This window comes from Acomys minous (genome assembly GCF_964271855.1).
Source record: "Acomys minous genome assembly, chromosome: 8".
Taxonomy (NCBI): domain Eukaryota; kingdom Metazoa; phylum Chordata; class Mammalia; order Rodentia; family Muridae; genus Acomys; species Acomys minous.
The window spans coordinates 57,623,297-57,644,044 of NC_140489.1; the positions used below are offsets into that span (position 1 = coordinate 57,623,297).

Here is a 20,748-nt window from a genome sequence, read left to right on the forward strand (position 1 = left end):
TTTGTCTATCATTCAACTATTTCAGAAGGGAATCTAGGCACTAATATTCCTTTTTAAGACCTCGGATCCCAAGAAGAAATTCATATATCAAAATACTAAGAGAACCAACTAGAGAGCCGTTCTTTTCACTTCACAAGGCTGGCATCCAAATCATGTCGGAAAAGTTTTGTAGTTAATGCCTAACATAAATATTTTGTTAAAATACACTAAGTGGATAGCCGGGCATGATGGCACATGACTTTAATCCCAGCACTTTGGAGGCAGAGGCAGGCAAATCGCTGTGAGTTTGAGGCCAGCCTGGTCTACAAAGTGAGTCTAGGACAGCCAAGGCTATTATACAGAGAAACCCTGTCTCGAAAAACAATAATAATAATAATAATAATAATAATAATAATAATAATAATAATAATAATAATAATAATACACTAAGAGGCTATAAAGAGTGAACACTTAAAATGTGTAACAAATACAATAACAATGGTGGCATTTCTAAACAATACATATATTTCAGTTTCAAGACGAATATATACTTAACCTACAACAGAAACCACAAGAGTCTGAGTAGTCACATAGCTGTGGAGTACTCTTCAAGATCGAGGGCATGGTTATAGTCATTCATAGCTTCCTCTGTCAGTCCTATTTTGCCACGAACTTGTGCTCTGAGATTATATGCTATGGCTTCATCAGGCTTCAAAGTCAGGACTGCAAACAGAAAGCAAACAGTTCAGAAATGTTGATAGAGATCCCTGTCAATCATTCTCATTGTAAGCGTTTTCCTATTAGAAATACCAGATGTTTCTACGAGAACTAATGCCGGAACCCACGGTACAGTGCCTTCCTTTGGAAGGCCGGCATGGTTTGTATGTGGTTTCATAATATCTAACTCATCTTATAAGTGCTTTACAATGAGATATTATTTAAAGACATCTATATCAGCCACATTAAGGACATGGTACTAACACATGCCAATTCTATATGAACAGAAATCTTGATGAAACTCCTCTTTGGGACCCAGAAAAGAAGAGTAAGAGCTGCTATAATATTCTCGACATGATTACAAAGTATACCTACCTACACCAAGGTCCTTGTCAGCTTGCTCATAGTGCTTTAAGAAGAAATAGAAACTGGCTCTGTTAAAATACAATGCAGCCCAGTAGGGACACAGCTTAATTGCACATGAAATATCTTTTTCTGCTTCTTCATATTTCTTTAATATTATGTTTGTAACAGCTCGATTCATGAAAGCATATTCACTTTCTGGATTAAACTCCAAAGCCTTTGAGAAGAAGTCACAAGCCTATAAAGTGTAAGAATAACGGTAAAGTTAATAGATTTTTAATTAGCAGATATCAAAAAATTGAAGTCCTTTCATCATAATTTAAAGCTAAGGTCAACAGATTTCCAAGCAGGCAGTGATGGCATCTCATCTCAAATACAGAAATATGTTATCTGAAAGAAAAACGAGAACTTAAAAGTTGCTCTGTTTTGTTGTTGTTGGTGGTGGTGGTGGTGGTGGTGGTGGTGGTGGTGGTGGTGGTGGTGGTTTTTAAAGAAATGTTCTAGTCAGTTTTCTGTAAATGTGATGAAACATTTTAGAGCATCAAAATGGGGAAGTTATCTATTTGGGCCTGGCTGTTCATAAATGTTTCCAGCCCTAGTCCCTGGGCCTGTTGCTTTGGGTTTGTGGTCACACAGTAGATCACGGTGGGGGCATGAGGCCAAAGGCTATTTACTTCACGGAGGATTGCGAGAAGAAAAAAAAGGATTCATCAGGGGTAAGGTGTCTCCTTCAATGTCATGCCAACTCTCCTCCACACCTTGTCCTAACTTCCTTCTAGCAGGTCCCATAACTTAAATATTTTATCCCCTCCCAATAGTGTCGGCAGCTAGAGACCAAACCTTCAGTTCACGGCAAGGAGATATTAGGATGCAAAACATAATACCATGTGCCAGCAATTCCAGGCAACATCAAGGTAAAACACTTGATAGAAGGAAATGTTCCCATTTTTGACAACCCCCAATCTCATATCCCTGAGTAAACAAGAAAAAAAAAGTAACAAGTAAATTAGAGAAGACTAAACATAAGATAATGTACAAATTGGGTAATTAAGAGATGAAGAGACAGACAGGTTTTCAAAAGAAAATTCTAAACCACACCAAAAGGAATATAAACTTCATTGTACTATGAAAAAAAAATGGAAGAAGAGGAGGAGAAGTGAAACCAAAGACTAAATTATTCAGTGTTGACCATGGACTTGGAAGGTGTGGACATCAAAGTGAGGGTAACCACCCCTTGGTTAAAAGACAGAAAAATTGCTCTGTAAGCCTCAGATTGTGCTTGGCCTTTTTACCTTAAAAAAAGAAAAAGAAAATCAGATTTCTCCTTCTACTTGGTGAAATTTTCTTAGTTTTCTCCTGAATTAGAGTCAGCCACTTGCAAATCTATTCTGTTTTTTCAGTTGATACCTTTTAATGCCTTTATATTAAACCTTTTTTTGTGTGATTTGGTTTTTTTTTTTTATTACACTTTCCATCCCTTGTATCCTCCCATTCTTCCCTCCCTCCCATTTTCCCCTTATTCCCCTCCCCTATGACAGTTCCTGAGGGGGATTACCTCCCCCTCTATATGATCATAGGGTATCAAGTCTCTTCTTGGTAACCTGCTGTCCTTCCTCTGAGTGCCATCAGGTCTCCCCATCCAGGGGACATGGTCAGAGGTGAGGCACCAGAGTGTGTGAGAACGTAATATCCCACTCTCCACTTTACTGTGGAGAGTGTTCTGTCCATTGTCTAGATCTGGGTAGGGGTTTAAGGTTTACCGCCTGTATTGTCCTTGTCTGGTGCCTAGTTTGAGTGGGACCCCTGTGCCCAAATCTGCCTATCATAATGTTCTACTTGTAGGCTCCTAGGACCCTCTGGGTCCTTCTACTTTGCCTTTCTCTCATGAATCTCACATCTAGAGTCCCACTAGAATGTCCTCTCCTCTGTCTCTGTTTCCTGGTAAGTGAAGGCTTTCGTGGGACATGCCCGTTGGGCTAATATGCAGATATAAGTGAATATATACCATTTGAGTCTTTCTGCTTCTGAGTTAACTCACTCATTATGATCATTTCTAGCTCAATCCATTTATCCACAAATTTTGGGAATTCCTTGTTTTTAATAGCTGAATAGTATTCCATAGTGTATATGTACCACAGTTTCTTTATCCATTCTTCTACTGAGGGACACTTAGGCTGTTTCCATGTTCTGGCTATTATGAATAGGGCTGCTATGAACATGGTTGAGCAAATTTTCTTGCTGTGTGCTGGAGCATCTTCTGGGTATATTCCAAGGAGTGGAATAGCTGGGTCTTGAGGAAGCCCTATTCCCATTTTTCTGAGATAGCACCAGATAGATTTCCAAAGTGGTTGTACTAGTTTGCATTCCCACCAGCAATGAAGGAGTGTTCCTCTCTCCCCACATCCTCGCCAGCATGTGGTGTCGCTTGAATTTTTGATCTTAGCCATTCTGATGGGTGTAAGATGGAATCTCAGCGTTGTTTTGACTTGCATTTCCCTGATGATTAAGGAGGTTGAGCATTTCTTTAAGTGTTTCTCAGCCATTTGATATTCCTCTGTTAAAGGAACCTTCAAAATGAGGTCTCAGGTCCTGGTCCAAGAATCAACTGCTACCAGCCTGCAAAGAGGCAACCATCAACATTTATTGCAAACCAGTAACTTCTACTGCCTCTTGACACAACTGTGGGATCTGATCACATGATATTCTTTCAATAATTCATTTTTTTATTCTGTTTTAGGAGTACTGGTGTACAGAAGTTTTAAAAAAACTGGACCTCTTATCACAGAGAGACAAGATGTTGGTTTGACACCTTTGTATTCATGTTAAGTTCATTTCTATCTCTGGGAGGGATGAACATCAGACCTCTAATGTCTTTTGTCTATAAGGGAAAGTATATATCACACTCAGCTTGACCTCTCAGGCAGCATGGTTTTCAGTCTCCTGGACTCTACCCATTATATGAGTTCTGCTCTTGCTAAGGTTGCAGATGTCCTCAAGCCTTGTTGAAATTTCCCGATTATTTCCTCTAAAGTGTCTGTGACACAGACACTCTTCTTATTTCCCTCCTTAAAACTAACACTTCTTGTGTGCCACACCTCTGAAGGAAAAGGCTTCCTCAATGGGAAGTATTACAATTTTGAGGGGAACGGCTTCTCCAAAGGAGGTGTTACAGCTCTGAAGGGAAAGGTGTCCTGGTAGCCAACAGCCAAGGAATACCACAACATAACAAATATTACAAAGGAGACTTATTGGGAGAGACATAAGAAGGTGGTTGCCTGTGCTTAGTGCAAAGCAGTGGGAAACTAGGCAGGAGACAGGCTTACACAGAATTTCTTGAGGAAGGAGTTTTCCAGGGTAGAGATTTCCAAGGTGGGAACTGGTGGGATTTCAGGCCAAACCTAGGGATTCATGGGTTTTCAAGCTCAAGGATTGATCAGATGTCAAGCTCAGAGACTGGTGGGTTTTTTAGCCTGGGAATTGGTGGGGTTTGGTAGGTTTTCAAACACAGAAGTGGGCTTGGACCACCTTGACTCTCTCTGGTCTTGTTCTGACCTCTTAAACCATTTTCTTTCATCACTAAACCATTTCCTTCCAGTTTCCCCAGGGATCTTTCTTTGTACTTATCTTCTATCTGGGCTAATATATACACTGATGGCATGGTGACTACAGTGCAGACCAAGGATCCAGAATGCTGGGTTCAAATCCTGCCTCTACATTGGCTGGGCTATAAAGCTCTGTTTGTATTAGTTTCTTAATCTTCCAAAGAAAGTGACACACTCTCAGTTCTTTTGTTGATGTAAGGATGAAGTGAGCATGAGCATATGTGTAAAGTACTGAGAAAGGTGTGCAAAATACAGTAAGGCTCAGTCAATTACTGTGGATAAACTTTTCTCTGTATCTATAAGTGAAGAGGCAACATAGCTCCAAGTGATTTTGAGGGGCACTTACATCAATATTGTATAATTCTTCTTATCCCTCATGGCAGATATTTGATGCCATAGTCAAGTGCAATTTAAGGAACCACTGAGATAGGGGAACAATTGGCACACAGCTGTGAAGAGCTTAAAGAGAATTCACTCCTAAAGGGAAGGTTCCATCCACAGACATCAGAAATGAAGCAAATGACTGACTCCAAGCAATACCTTACTTTTAGCACAATCTATGCTTCATTTTTAACTCATCAACAAATAATGAGTAGATTACCCAGTTATGTAACCACAAAAGCAGACAAATGAGAAGTGGGCATACACTAGTAATGTACCTAATTCTGAACAATGGAACTTTATTTTTATTGTTATTTTATTATGTTGTGTCTATGAGTGTTCTGCCTTCATCCATGCCTATGCATTACATGTGTACAACACCCTCAGAGACACAAAAATCTGAGATTGAAATTGCAAGTGATTGTGAGCCCCCATGTATGTGCTGGGAATCATACCTAAATCTTCTGGAAGAACAGCCTTAACCATCATCACAAACCCTGTATCATAACTTTCTATTATAGATTCCAAAGTGTATTACTTAGAAAATGAAAGCCTATTAATTTAGTGAGATTACTTGAAGTAGAGGAGTATGAAACAATTAGAAGCTGAAGTAACTAAAGCCTTTGATTTTTAAACAGCTTATCTGATACCTTCATATCCACAATTAGTGAGTTAATCAATCACAAAGATGAAATTATTGTTTAAAAGTCATCTGCAGATGCTCATTCATAAAAACTGTCCCATCCAACTGTGTTTTTAAAGCACTGTTACTAACCTGATTAAAAAACAAAACAAAAAAAAGGAGTCAGGTTTATTGTGTGTTGTAACTCTTCAGCAATTATTGTTCTTGATAAGGAACTCTTCTTCCTGTGCTAAGATCTTCCTTCAACTCAGAAACAACTGAAGGGGGAAGAGAGAGGGCATAGAAGCCATTTTCCTCACAGGGCAGTACAGCTGAGTAGCTGTATCTAACACTTGTTAGTCTCTGAAGTATGACGCCCCAGGATCCATGACATCAAGACATGAAAACACTTTAGGTGGCATAAGAGGTGAAGTAATATTTCTACCATATTGAGAAATAGAACCATACTTTAAACATTTTGAGATTTATTTTTATTTTATGTGTATGTATGAGTGCCAGCATGCATGTATGTGCACCACATGTATACCTGTGCCCACAGAGATCAGAAGAGGACACCAGATCCCCTGATCTGAAGTTACAGATAGTTGTGAGCCACGGTCTGGGTGCTAGGAACAGACCCTTGGTCCTCTGCAGGAACAGCAAGTGTTCCTAACCACTGATCCATCATATCTCCAGCACGTGCACATATTTAAGTCTGAGCTATGTGTTAGAACTAAACCATATGTTTTACATATAATGGTCACTGAGTTATTAAAGATAAGTAAGTCTAAAGAGTAAACTTCCCCTCCTGTAGAATTTAATCATCTGTAGAAACAGAATTTTGGCTTGGGGATTATATATATTTTTTAATCTTACTGTTTTCTTTTTGTGGCCATGGGAATTAAACACGGAACTTCATATGTGCTAATCAAGCACTCATACACTAGCATCCAGTATTATAGTCTCTTTAACTAACTTACAATGGAGATAGATAGATGATAGATAGATAGATAGATAGATAGATAGATAGATAGATAGATAGATAGAATTATTTCAGGGACCCAGCCAAGAACGATCAATTATCTGAAGTTTAAGGCAACTGACATTGACTTATCAGCCTGAAAAAAAATTGCTGCCCATTAGCAATTTTTTCAGCCCCATCCATGTCTTAAATAATTACACCTCTGTTGGCTGTCTTTGCCTCTACTCCTTATTGAGGTCAGCCAGATTCATCACAGAAATCAGGAAGCTGTGAAGGGTCATTATTAAGAATGGAACACCCAGACGGGTTGATGACAGACAGACAGAATGGTATCAACAGGTGAACACACGCGCTATGAAGCAGCAAGTGCCTATATCAAATGCTGCTGAGGGGGGCAGAAAAGGAGAGTGGAGTCGTCACTGGGCATACTGGGAGGAACAAGCTGGAGGAGCAGCAGGGCAAAGGCTGAAATGGAGCAGGTGTGTGGAAAATATGAGACAAAAGTGAGACAAGTACTGTAGACACTGGTTAAGCGACTCTTTTGGGGAGATCAGTGATCAGTACTGATATTGAGGAGGAGGCCGGAGTGGGTATGAGTTTCTCCACTTTTATAGGCTGTATGTAGCATGCTCTCTCTCTCTCTCTCTCTCTCTCTCTCTCTCTCTCTCTCTCTCTCTCTCTCTCTCTCTCTCTCACACACACACACACACACACACACACACACACACACACACACACACACACACCCCTATAATCCAAGCACTGCACTCTAGGCAAATCAGGAAGATCATAAATTAGACACTAGCCTGGGCTATCCAGGTAGAAACAAAAACAACCAAAGATGGAGGTTGTAGATTTGTGCTACTATATTAATGAGAAGGAAGATGAAGGATAATTTTTACTCAGAGTAGAGAAAGTAAAGAAATAATAACTAAGGGCAATAAAGGCAGTTTTATAGTCACTAGAGCAAAACTATAAGCCTTGCTATAAATCAGAAAAACTAAAATACTCAAAAGGAAACACAATACAGAATTGAATACATTTAATATATGCATAAAGCACAGAAAATATAAAAATCCTTCCACCTGATTAAATTCCCAAATGATTTATTCCCAAGCAACAGGGGAAATTCAAATTGCAGCTGCAAAATTCTAGGAAGCATTATGACATATATTTGCCATGACAGAACTATAATTTTAAAATGGTTATGGTCATAAATGTCACATTATTTGTATCTTACCCGGTTTTTAAAAAATAAATACCAAAAAAAGTATGGCATTCTGGCAAAACAATACTCAGAAAATAGACACAGCATTAATAAATTATCATAATATAAATTAGTGAGTGATGATAAAAATTCAGTCAACTCAAAATGGTAAAAAGAACAAGGTAAATTGGTGGAAAGCAGAAAAAAATAGTGACAGTACCTGAAAAGAGCCGGGCGTGGTGGCGCACGCCTTTAATCCCAGCACTCAGGAGGCAGAGGCGGGCGGATCGCTGTGAGTTCGAGGCCATCCTGGTCTACAAAGTGAGTCCAGCACAGCCAAGGCTACACAGAGAGACCCTGTCTCGAAAAACCAAAAAAAAAAAAAAAAAAAGAAAGAAAAAAAAAAGATAAAGATTTTAAAAATACAAGAGGTTTGATGCAAGTACAGTAAATTTAGATATGTATCTCATCTAAAATTCGAACAAGGTTTTTATTTCAGACAGTGTGAGCCAAAGTGGCAAGAGAATAAGTGGCCACACAAAACCAGAGCTAAATATGCCTCCTTATTCCCTGTGCTCGTGCAGTTGATGATTAGAAAATACATAAATTAAGATGAGGGTCTTGAGGGAAGTCTAAGTGTAGTAAAGAATGGGATTCCAGCCTGGAAGCTGGTTAGATGAAGAAAATGGCCAAACACTGGAAAATCGGAGTCAGTGTTTAATGGAGCAGTATTGAATTGTCAGGAGCATAAATCTACACAAGTGTAAACATGTGATGATTGAAAATTGTAAGCATCTTTATGGAACAGAGCATTATTTATTAACCTGAGATATAAAGGCTGCACTTCAAAACTATATAAGGCAAAGAAGAATTTAGTGACAGAAGAACATGTTAAGGAAAGTGCACATTGCCTGAGAAAACTGCCGGTGGTGAAGGTAGATATTTCCAGCATTGAAGTAAGCCAGCCAGTACTTGGGGTCCAGAGAAATTGCTGCTTGATAGTCTGCCATTGCATTCGGTCGTTGACCCATAAACTCGTGAATCACACCACGATTTGTTAAGAATTCTGCTGTGGTATTGATCTGCAACATAATCATGGGAGGATTTGACATCTGGGAATAATATTAATCTCCAATTTCATGTCTGTGAAATGAATGTCATGAAATCCACTTGTGGGAACTAGTTACTTGTACAGTGCAGGTAAAACCCAATTAGAGCAAATACTTTCAGAAAGGGCTCGGTATGAAATTGGTTTCTTGTCAACACTTTATTGAATGGCTGCCATAAAACAAACAATTTTAGAGCTTTACTCAGGTCTTTTCCAAGGAATAGACATAGGGAAATGAGAGAAGACATTAAGTTGAACAGTTAGCATGCTTCACTGTCCCGTGTAGAGACAATTACTTTAGTTCCTTTCTGTTTTTACCCCTTATATTACCCCTATAACATTTCAAAATTATAAACAAAACTCAAAGGACAGAAGATAATTCACAGGTCGAGAAGGATGTTCCATCACTACATGGGGAAGTCGAAAAGCTATGCTGTTTTCTAAGTGCTTCATACTTAGGCCATTGCTGTTAGGATTTGAGTTCATTTTGTATTGCAAAGTATTATCACGGTTCCTCGGAACATACAAACTGCATTTGCTAAGAGAAATCAGTGCTTACCTAGAATTTTGCTTTTGAAATTTAAATGCATTTAGATAGCAAAATAAGCAAACCATGTAAGTTATTAGTCTAGGGAAACAATATATTATCTCTCTACACATTACATGGTAACAGAACAACTTTACTTAGACGTATTCACTAATGGTGTGAATATATGCTGACAGCAGCATCAACAATACAGATTTTTCTTTTTACCTTGATGGCAGTGTTAATATCCTTCATTGCAGCAAAATTATTGCTCATTTGAAGACAGACGACAGCCCGTCCCTCATAGGCTAGATAGTTCTTTGGGTCAACTTCTGTGGCGATAGTAAAGTGGTTCCAAGCTTTCTGGAATTTCCCTTGGGCCTAAAATAGTTATTCAATTTCATGAAGCAAAAATGTCTTTGACGTGACAAATGTTTTCTGATTCTCATTCATTAAAACCTCTTGTGAGGCATATCTTTATATGATACTAAAGCTAAGGTATTTTAAATTAAAAAGCAGGCCATATGTGAGCATCTTCAATTGACTAATTACCTCTAATTATTTCTGATCAAACTATGTTCAAATAAAAAGAATTGTATAGTTATCTACTATACTAATCTTAGACAACTTAAAGTCATAGCTACTATATGACAACTATACTTATGTTAGGTACCAAAAACTTACACTGAAATGCAGAAATAGCAAAAAGTGGTGCCATACGTCTTTGAACCCCATACTCAGGGAGGCAGAAGTAAGCAGATCCCTGTGGGTTTGAGGCCAGCCAGGTATATTTAGTGAGATCTTCTCTCAGGTAAGGTGTGTGTGTGTGTGTGTGTGTGTGTGTGTGTGTGTGTGTGTGGAGAGAGAGAGAGAGAGAGAGAGAGAGAGAGAGAGAGAGAGAGAAAGGAAGGAAGGAAGGAAGGAAGGAAGGAAGGAAGGAAGGAAGATGAATGGATGATATATAATCTCCAGATGTGGTGGTTTGAATAAGAATACCCCCCTTAGGCTCATGTGTCTGAATGCTTGGCCCATAGGGAGTGCACTATTAGGAGCTGTGGCCTTACTGGAGAGAGTGTGTCACTGGAACAGGCTTTGAGGTCTGCTATGCTCAAGCTATGACCAATGCTGCTCACAGACTCTCCCCAATGCCTGCGGATCAAAATGTAAAACTCTGAGCAGCTCCTCCAGCACTGTGTCTGCCTGCATGCTGCCAGCTACCATGGACACTTACAGCTCTGAAGCTGTAAGCCAGCCCCAATTAAATGCTTTCCTCTATAAGAGTTGCTGTGGTCATGGTGTCTCTTCACAGCAATAGAAACCCTAAGATACCAGATATCTATAATATATGCATAACACACAAAGCAAAATAAATGTGTGCTACGTAAATAAATGGAGTAATGGTACAAATGAATTGTTCCAGCACCTGGAATTTCAGGAAAGCTTTATATACTCCACAGAAGATGAATGCAAATCTACCAAGCATCTGTTTATTACAGCCTTAGTGCCAACTGGAAAAAAAAAAAAGGTCAGAAGACAGGCACCATTAATAGAAGGATGTCAGAGTATTTCCCAGAGCAGGCCAGCTGGCAACTAAACACTTCCCCACAGGAAGGCGGGGAGTTAATTAATTCATGATGGTCCAGCTTCTGTTCTTTCTCTCAGGGGCTCAAAAACTCAACCTGCCAGGATCTCAGAGGCTGGCACAGTCTAACCAACCAGAGCCTAGCGACTTTCACATAAAGCTATAAAAAAATGTAACTGCAAAGGGAACTGGATTCTGACTCCTCTAGCAAACCCTCTGAGTCAAATGTTCCAGAAATGTGGAAGGCGGTCACAGTTCATTTAATAAACAAAGAAGTAGGTAAACTGAGGCTGCGCTATCAGAATATTAGACTGCTAACCACTTCATCATAGGATTTGATTTACTAGTCACTCTTAACAATATCTTCTGTGCTCGCTGTGGTATCCCCAGTCCCCGGCAATAAAGAATCTATATGTATCTGTAGAACACACTGTCACAGTTTTCCCTGGACAGTGCTTGGGCAGCCCTGACTCTCCTTTATTGGCCCGTCCCTTTCCTTATTCCCACCAACATATTAATGTATTTTCCTATTTCCTTTCCTGGTTAGAGACCCAGTGGGAGTTTCATGAAATACAAATTTGACGTCATGTCTCTGGTGATATTCTTATTTTAACTTGACTCGAAACTTTTGTTGAATTCCCTAGTCTCATCCCATATCACGCTCCACCACATTTGGTTCATATGGACCCTCTGCCTCTGCCTAAAACGTTTCCTAAAAGGTCGTTTTCTCTGTCTCAAAGACTAAACCTAGCCCCACTCCCTTCCTCTACCTAACAACTAGTCTTTCACCCCTCAAAATAAATGTTGATTTAGCAGTAATTTCTCTTACCCTTTTGTTGCACTTCTTTGCACTAAAAACTCTTTGGAATTTGTTTGGTTTATTTTTGCTGCATTTATCATAATTACATACAATCAAATGATTACTCATATATATAACAGCACCTCTCTCTCTCAAAACTAGGAATTTAACCATCCAAAAGTAGCTGTGTTTCTTAAAGGCTGCCTTCTCAGGGAGCTGGGAGCAACTCCTCCTCTATATTAGGTGCTCAGCCAGTGACCAGTTGTGAGGATCTTGCGTTGGTTGCCAATCAGCTCTAGATCTTTTAAAGTGACCCAATCTAGTCTTCAAATGGACCACACATTGTTTATAATGTGACTATAATGTTAATTTTAGGTTTGATTCTAACAAGACAATCTTTCTTCTCTTACCAACACGTTCTCGGGCATTCGTCATGATAGAAACCAATCCCACCACTTCCGGCATTATCACATCAGTCTTAGCTGACCTAAGGCTCATCTAAGCAAGTTCTCTGTATTTAACTGAGTCCTTGCTCCCCACTGCTACCTTCATAACTACAGTAAAAGAAAATTAGATGTTCATAGCCTGAGAAATGTCATTTGACCACATCACCAGTAAAAATGTCTCTTTCTCCTATCCAAACAATGCTCTCGGAGCTAAATAATAATAATAATAATAATAATAATAATAATAATAATAATAATAATAATAATGAGAAGAAGAAGAAGAAGAAAAGGAAGGAAGGAAGGAAGGAAGGAAGAAGAAGAAGAAGAAGAAGAAGAAGAAGAAGAAGAAGAAGAAGATCAAGATGCTGTTGCATTTTACCTGCAAGTTATAGCCTAGACTAATCCTGGCCTTTAGGCATGACGGGTCAATATGCAGCGCTTTCAGAAAGTCCCTCTGTGCCCATTTCAGGGCTTCATTCGTTCCGTACTCCATGTAAGAATTCCCCCGGCCAATATAAGCATCCAGAAAGCGTGTGTTAATTTTCACAGCCTTGGTAAAGAAATCAACAGCTCCTTCATACTCTTTAATCCTAAAAAAAAAAAAAGGGGGGGGGTGGGGGAGAAAGAAAATGTCATGCCTTCTGGTGGGTTGATGTTTGCTAGCGCACACACACACACACACACACACACACACACACACACACACACATATATATTCTTTGTTTTAAGGGACATCTCATTCATTGAAGGCATCAATCAAAGCAATGCCCTCACATATGTTTACACATATTTTTCAATGCTTGTCCATAACAGCAACAAAAATAATTCAGGGTTAGAGAGATGTTTCCATGGTTAAAAATGCTTACTATTCTTGTAGAGGACCTATGTTGGGTTCCCAGCCACCCATGCCAGGAACCTCACAGGCACAACTGTGGTTTCAGAGATCTGACATTCTCTGGCCTGCTTGGGCACCGTGCACACATGTGTTGTACATAAACTCATACACACACACACACATACATATACATAAATAAAATAATAAAGCTTAGGGGAAAAAACCCTCCTGGTCCTGACTCCACTTGGTGTGGGGGGTGTTTTTGTTTGTTTCCTTGTTTCTTTGTTTTGTTTTTGTCAAGCACCATGCAAAGGCATACACTGAGTGTCATCCAGAAGATCACACAAAGTTCAATGATGAAATAGTAGGGACACATGGCTTCTGATGTCTCAGATGGGCAAAGGTGAACAGTGGCCATCATGGGCCATGTAGTAATTTCTGAGTTCATTCTGTTTGTGGTTGCTCAGAAATCACAGAATTCTCTCTCTCTCTCTCTCTCTCTCTCTCTCTCTCTCTCTCTCTCTCTCTCTCTCTCTCTCTCTCTCTCTCCCCCCACCCCCCCTCTCATAGTTTACAGTGAAATTGCACTGCTTTCTCAGTGACTGCCACAGTTTAAGATATGCCCGTTCATTTAAATGTGCGGTCTCATTGCCTCTCCAGGTGCCTTCTTGGATTACATCAGCAATTCTACATAGAGACTAGCTGTACTTCTCAAGAATAAAGATGGCATACTAATTCTATGTAAAATTAATTTTTAATAGGCTTTCTTATACTCAGTATTTCCATATCTGAGTAGAGAGGTGTTTGCTTTCAGTATGTACCTATCGGGGCTATGTGTTCAGGATTTTCCAGGCACCCATCGTATATTCTCTATAACTTACAAAGGCATTCTTATTTTATTGGCATTCAGTTTGTATCATATCCACTGCTCTTCTCACCCATCAAGGGATTTAAAAATCTTCGTGGCTGTGTATTCTGCTACAGGGCTTATAAAATATAATCTTTCCTCCTGTGTGGCCTAACCAATTACAAAAGCATACAATAGCAAATCAGACAGTGAACCAAAGCTCATTACTCTGTAATGCATGCTTCATGTTGGGAAGGGCAGTTAGATCTATCTAGCTATCAACACTAACTGATGTGCACTTAGTCCGTCCAGCTGAGCAAACAACCTAAAAGCTAGAAATGGATCTAGAAAGCCACCTGACAAGCACCTGAAAATTATTCCTGACTGACTGTCACAACCAGAACAGGTGGCAGAGCTGAAGACAAGGTCTCTCCTGCTTCCTACCCCCATACACAATAGACGAGAGAGAAAATGAACCATATGCCCTTTAAAAAGAGAGCTTTCATTTTCCTGGAGACCGGTCCGCCACAGCATCATATAGTCTGAAGCACTTGCTAAGCCCAAACACGGCACTTATCCAGTGGGAAGATTTGGTAGAATGTCTACATTGTTTCCAGGTAAGTGTTCATTGATCTGTAAGTCATTAGGTATCAGCTGTCACATATGTAAAGTTCATTAAAAGTTTTCGTGATATAAATGTTTTTGTATAAATCTAAAGTCATGTGATCACTCTCAGGAGGTGTTCAAGTTTACCGTGTCTGCTCTGAGTCACTGACACAGAAGCCCATTGCATTTACAGTAATCACAGATGTGACCAGATTTGTCTTTCTGATTTTTAAAAACAAGGCACTAATATGTTCAAACACTGAAGAATGTGGCTTGCAGAGTTAAAGACTTAAAAATAGCTTATGCTAATCTCAAAATAGTATAAAAAATGTGCCATGGTAGCAAGTGTTTGTGACATATAGCTAAGTCATAGATATAAAATACAACGGTGGCTTTCTCAGTGAGATCTAAAAGTTCACATTAGCACAACACTCTTGCTGATTAAATTGGGCAATAAGTAGGGTATTCAGCCTAAGGAATGCTGTCTCCTGGCAACCATGAGAGTGAGAGCTGGAAATATACAAAGGACACTTCAAACGTCTTCAGTGCGACAAGTTCAAAGATCAGAACATTAACATTTAAAGGCTTATTACTTTTACAAAGTTTTCCAAATTAAGGAAATACATATATTTCTCTACCAAAATGTCAAAAGTCAGTTCCAAAGATACAGGCCATGCTTCCATATTCCAAGTATGTTACCAAAATGGTTTTTCTACAAATACGTATAGTCACCAAATATTCCTTGTTATTAAAGCTCAGTAAAACTGTGAAAACTCAATACATGGGGAATTAAAACTCTGATCTATGGGGCTTTACTATTGATTTAAATTCCACTTTTATTAGAGAACAATGGAGACCCTAGAGAGCTGATGAAAGTTGATTATTTGGAACTGCAAAGCAGTGTCAGCTTTAGGGGGCTTTGCTGTTCTATCCCAAGATCACACTTCATAAAGATGTGAGCCCAGCACGGGGAGACCCTGACTGATTCTAATAGCTGCTAAACAGAAACGAGGTTGAGAGAAGTTGTGGGATGTTTCAGATGTTGACAGAATGCAACGATCTCAGACATTTTGGCCCATACATGTCCACCAAAGTAAACACATCAGTCGCCATTCCATTTCTTCTTAAGAATGACAAGTACTTAAAGAGATGGATTGCACAAAGATCGATGCACCAAAATAGACAAAGATGTGACTTTGTATAATGAACAAGGAGGGACCAGGTTTTTAACCCTAAGGTGTCTGCAGAATTCACAACAACTACATTACTTCTTTCCTACAATAAGAACTCTACTTCTGAGGAAATGTAGTTATACATCTGTATCCTAAAAAGAAAGATGAGAATGTCAGTTTCCCAGCTAATTCAAACTATTTGAGTCTTTTAAACTGTGGTATTGCACAGACTCGCCTCAATAATTGATGAATCATCCCAACCTTAATCCCCCAAAGGAACTGATATTCTTTCCCTTATCAAAAGTAATGCTATAAACTATTATTAAACAATAACATTGTGTCTATATTAAGATCTCTGCAGCTGTTTCTAAGATTGTGGGTTACTGTTGTTATTTCCAACTGCTCTTGTTTAGAATATGTACAGAAATCTCAAGAAAAGCTAACTCTAGTGTTGTATTTTTGTAGGCTTTAATATGTTTTGTAGAATTTTCTTGGATTGTTTTCAGTACTTTTAGAATATATTAATGTGTCTTATTGGCGAAGATCTTTTTTTTTTTTGGAAAAATATTTTAAAATCACCTTCTTTTCCAGGAAATGAGCTTTTCTGAACAAATTATTTTATCCCTAGATATTTCAAGCTATGTATACATTTAATTGACATTTTGTGTGTATGTTTAAATCAAATGGACATCTTCAATGCCATGATGTGAATGTTTAATTGTTAATTTGGTACAAATCAGTTTCTTAGAAGACACAAGGGTGCTACTGATATGGTCCCCAGATCTATGGGAGTAACTCTTTATATGACGACCGCCATTTTTGTAATCCATCACAGGCACACTTCCCATCTCCCTTCCCATTCCAGCCCGCCTTCTGTCTGGGGCTATAGATGGATGCGTCTTGCTTCCCCTTTGACAGTAATGGCGCTCCATACCTGTGGTGGCACATGGCAGTAGCTTGACAAAGGCTCACACTTGTCTGGCTCATCAGTGCAGCTTGTTTAAAATCCTGAAACAATTTTATAAGATCCTGTTAAAGTATTGTATTTTTCTTAAAACTTCCTTCTAACTCGGATTCCACATAAGTGGACATCTCTGATGTCACATAAGCCTTAAATAGATATCTGCCTAAAGCTTCATTTTTAAGTCACATGTAACGAGAATAGATGGGTCAAGGCATCCCAGTCGTTATTCCTGCGGTGCTGCCCTGGGGAGTGTATGGAGTGTCTCACTTACTTCCCTGTATTGTTTATACCACCAGAAACTTCCCTTCTCAGACAGAAGAGGAAACTGACTTGGAAAGAACCTTTGGGATTACATGACTCTCAGACAATGGACAATTGAGTACCAGGCCAGGAAGTGATGATAACAAAGCACCTTACATTGATCACTTGAGACTGAACCTACCTTTGGAACCCACACTTCTGGAAGGAGGTGTCTGATTCTGCTTAAGGATCCAAAAGCCCCCCACCCCTCTGAAATGAAAAGCATGGAAACTCTAACGTGAGGTTGTAAAATTCAGAAAGGATACTGGAATGGATTTGAATGGCCCTGGTGAACAGGCTGCTTCAAAGGATTAAAAGTGCTGAGTCTGCAAGAGATCCTGCCAAAATGGAGCAGAACACTCTCCTCCACCAGGCACTGAGATTATTGCTGGCAGCTTGTAACCACCTCAGTCTTAAAGAAGTACTTTCAGCACAAAAGAAAATAAGAACAGGGCTGAGACTGAATTAGCAGTTAAACAAGTATCTATAAACCAAATGTCGTGTTCATTCTTCTCATGTTCATAAGCATATACAGTGACTGTGTATGGCTGATTTACTGATTTTTATGATGAAGGGAAGGGCCTTCTAAAATAAATACCCGGAACCTCTATAGGAAATGAAAACGGCATGGCCATCCAAAGAGAGTGATATCAAGAGGAATCACCATGGGCATTTTGGCTGTTACTTCACTTAGCAAATCTGAACCGTGGAAAGATGGTACCCTCTTCCCCTTCTAGGAACTCCTACTTCTACCCCTCAAGGGCAAGTCACTTTATACTTTACTCTGGTGTTTCCCTCAGACTCCTAAATAACCCAAGAAATATGTCACATTCACTATGATATATAAGCTGTTCACTCCTTAACCAGACAAGCTTAGCTCTCTGATGCCATCACTCCACACACCTCAAGTAGCTATGACAACATGTTTTGGGGGAACCAATTTTACATCCCTTAAATGTGTGGTATTTGATCTATGGCTACACATCTATATTTAAATTTGATACACAAAACACTCGAACCCTGTATGATACTTAAATATAATGTTTATACTAACTTTAACCTTTCACTGACTCTGCTTTTAATTTCATTGTCTCAGCTGGTAGATTTGTAAATAGGGAAAAATATAAGAAAATGCTCCCGATGCACCATAATGTATCATCAGCTTCTCAAGCAGTGCAGCCTAGATGCTTCCTGATCAAGCTGTTCCTGGGAAGGTCAGACAGCTGCCCACTCTCTATCTGGTCTGCTTCAGTTCTCATGACAACAACATTTTTCCTCCCATGGATGGGTTTTATGACTTTGTCTTGGTTCTTCTCTTATCACTCACTACTATAACCTTTATTGTTTCTTTCTCTATCTGCATCTTTAAATATTTTTTTTAATTTTAAGTGACTTGTGTTCCTTACACAAAGCAAAGATCACTATTTTCCTTTTTTATGTTTTATTGTATCTCTTCTCCATCAATATCATTATATTTGAAGTGTGTTTCTTGTACGCAGAATATACTAGATATTTTTCAAAATTCCTATCTGGTAGTCTATTCTTTTATTGGTTCCCTTGGACTATTTCAATTTAATATAACTGTTGACATGACTGGATTTGAATCTAATTAATTATTTGGTTTTTTGCTGGTCTCTTCAGTATCTTTATGCTATTTCCAAACTTATTTTGAGGTCTTTTAATATTTTTAATATCCCATTTTAATTATTCAGTTTATTTTTTACTGAAAGACCACATTTGATCAGAAATTTGGATTAAAGAAGGACTTAGAGCTTTTCCTGTTCTGTAAGCACAGGGACAGCTTGTGTGTTGGCCTGGACAGGAAGGCAGCTGGGCGTCACCAGAGAATAGCAAAAGGCCAAGGTGGAATGGCTCCAGTGTAGCAAAGACTGGCAACGAGGTCTGAAGTGTCAGTCACATTGAGGCAGACCACGGGTTTAGTGGTCAGGAGTGCAGGTTTTGTTGGGTGAGACGGGTCACTGCAGGGTTGGAGCAGTAGACTAACTTTATCTGCTTTATTTTTTCCATTTTTTATTATTTTTTACATATACACTTATATTATTATTACACACACACACACACACACACACACACACACACACACACACACACACACATACAATAAACTGCTTACAGCCAGAAGATCAGCAAAACAATCAGGAATTATATAAATGTTACATTCATAGTGTTTTGGCTATTTGTATTTGGAAACCTTAAAGAAAACATCTTCTCATCTTGGTGCATCTAAACTTCCGGATGAAAAGCAATATCTATCATATTTCATTTCTTTAACTTAAAACATCTATCTAGACCTAAAAACATCTTAAGCCCTAAACAAATGAGCTTAATTATAAAACTAAACTATCTGGTCTTCAGCCCCATCAGAGAGACTTGAGAAGGAATAGAATTAGTTATCTGAGTAGATAGGAAGTGCAGGTTTGCAGCTTCCAAAATAAGAAAATGACAGAGACAGTTTGCTGCCTGAATAGCCACCAAACACTCTATAATGTTGAAGCATCACCTTCAGCCTTCTGGCCCAATATATCTGACAGACATGTTTTATTTTTAAAGTGCTCTCTTTAGCCACCATGTGGAGAATGCATTAAAAAGGTAGGTGTGAAACAGGGGCTAAGTGTAAGCTACTTTAGCAGAGTAGGAGACATATTCTGAGATCTGAGTTCAAATCTAGCCCAGGACTTCATGGTTGAGGAGAGACAGCAATTAGTACGAGAACTGATTTAGTTCAAATTTGTTTCAGTGTCAGAATGAACTAGACATGCAAATGGGTTAAGCATGGTAAAGAAAGAGAAGAATCTACAGTAATTCTCTCTTGACTCCCTATATGGGAAAACTGTCTTTGGTGCTTCAGCCTTAATTTTAAAAAATAACACATAAATTAGCCATCCAGCTGCAATCAAAATGGAGTGGAAAGTACTTAGGTTTTATAAAAAAAAAATCTCATTAGCTATCCCAGATATTTAAATACAACTCTTGCTAATGGTGTCATTCATTAACACTTCTATTCTGTAGCAATGAACACTAATTTTTGGAGGACATGTGAAATCAAATAGTTCACTTGCCTACACGCACAGGAAGGCTCACCTCTAGTGCACAGCCATACTGCTTTAGCTCATTGTAGATGAGTCCACGGTTAATGAAGGTATTTAATGTTATACGTTCTCCAGGGTCGAGAAGCAGCACAATTCCATAGTCTTTTAAAGCCTAAAAATAAAACATTCACTTATAGGCAAGGTGTAACTCTTTAGAGCCCTGCTCACTCTACTGCCCTGGGACAAACATACTACTCCCCAGAGTGGGCTCTCAGAATCACTTCTGGAATGTGACATAAGTCTTTTCTAGATTTGAAGAGTCCCTGTAGGTGTGTATTATGGTTAGTTCTGCTTTTAAATAAGTTCTCACTGTGCTTGCAGTTAACATGCCATCTCTTTGCTACCCATGTGTGCTCCTATGCATGGCATAGCTTGCATGACACTCAACACCCACCACCACCACAGTGGATACTTTCTTCAAAGAACACACTCACATGAAAGCAAACTGGAGATTATTGTTTAAAATTTAAATTCTTTTTAGCATTTCATTGCCTTCCTCACTGTAGTCTAAACTGCAGGAGGCAAGTTTTTAATCTCCTACTGTGCACCAAGTGACAAGCACCCTGCCCTCACATACAGGCACTTGGTAACTTTTAATCA

At 39.0% G+C, this 20,748-nt stretch overlaps 1 protein-coding gene across 5 annotated transcripts in view; it reads right to left on the bottom strand.

The window, feature by feature from the left end:
* Positions 1–487: 487 nt before the first annotated feature.
* TTC6 (tetratricopeptide repeat domain 6) overlaps positions 488–20,748 on the bottom strand; it is a 170,340-nt gene continuing 150,079 nt past the window's right edge. For all 5 annotated transcript variants that reach the window (XM_084791644.1, XM_084791645.1, XM_084791646.1 and 2 more), the window contains 7 exons: positions 20,141–20,260; positions 16,709–16,782; positions 12,694–12,904; positions 9,716–9,868; positions 8,765–8,935; positions 1,072–1,297; positions 488–702 (listed from right to left, as the gene is read on the bottom strand). In XM_084791644.1, the coding sequence (XP_084647770.1) occupies positions 566–702; positions 1,072–1,297; positions 8,765–8,935; positions 9,716–9,868; positions 12,694–12,904; positions 16,709–16,782; positions 20,141–20,260 (1,092 nt within the window). In that variant the 3' untranslated portion in view covers positions 488–565. The remainder of the gene's footprint in view (positions 703–1,071; positions 1,298–8,764; positions 8,936–9,715; positions 9,869–12,693; positions 12,905–16,708; positions 16,783–20,140; positions 20,261–20,748) is intronic.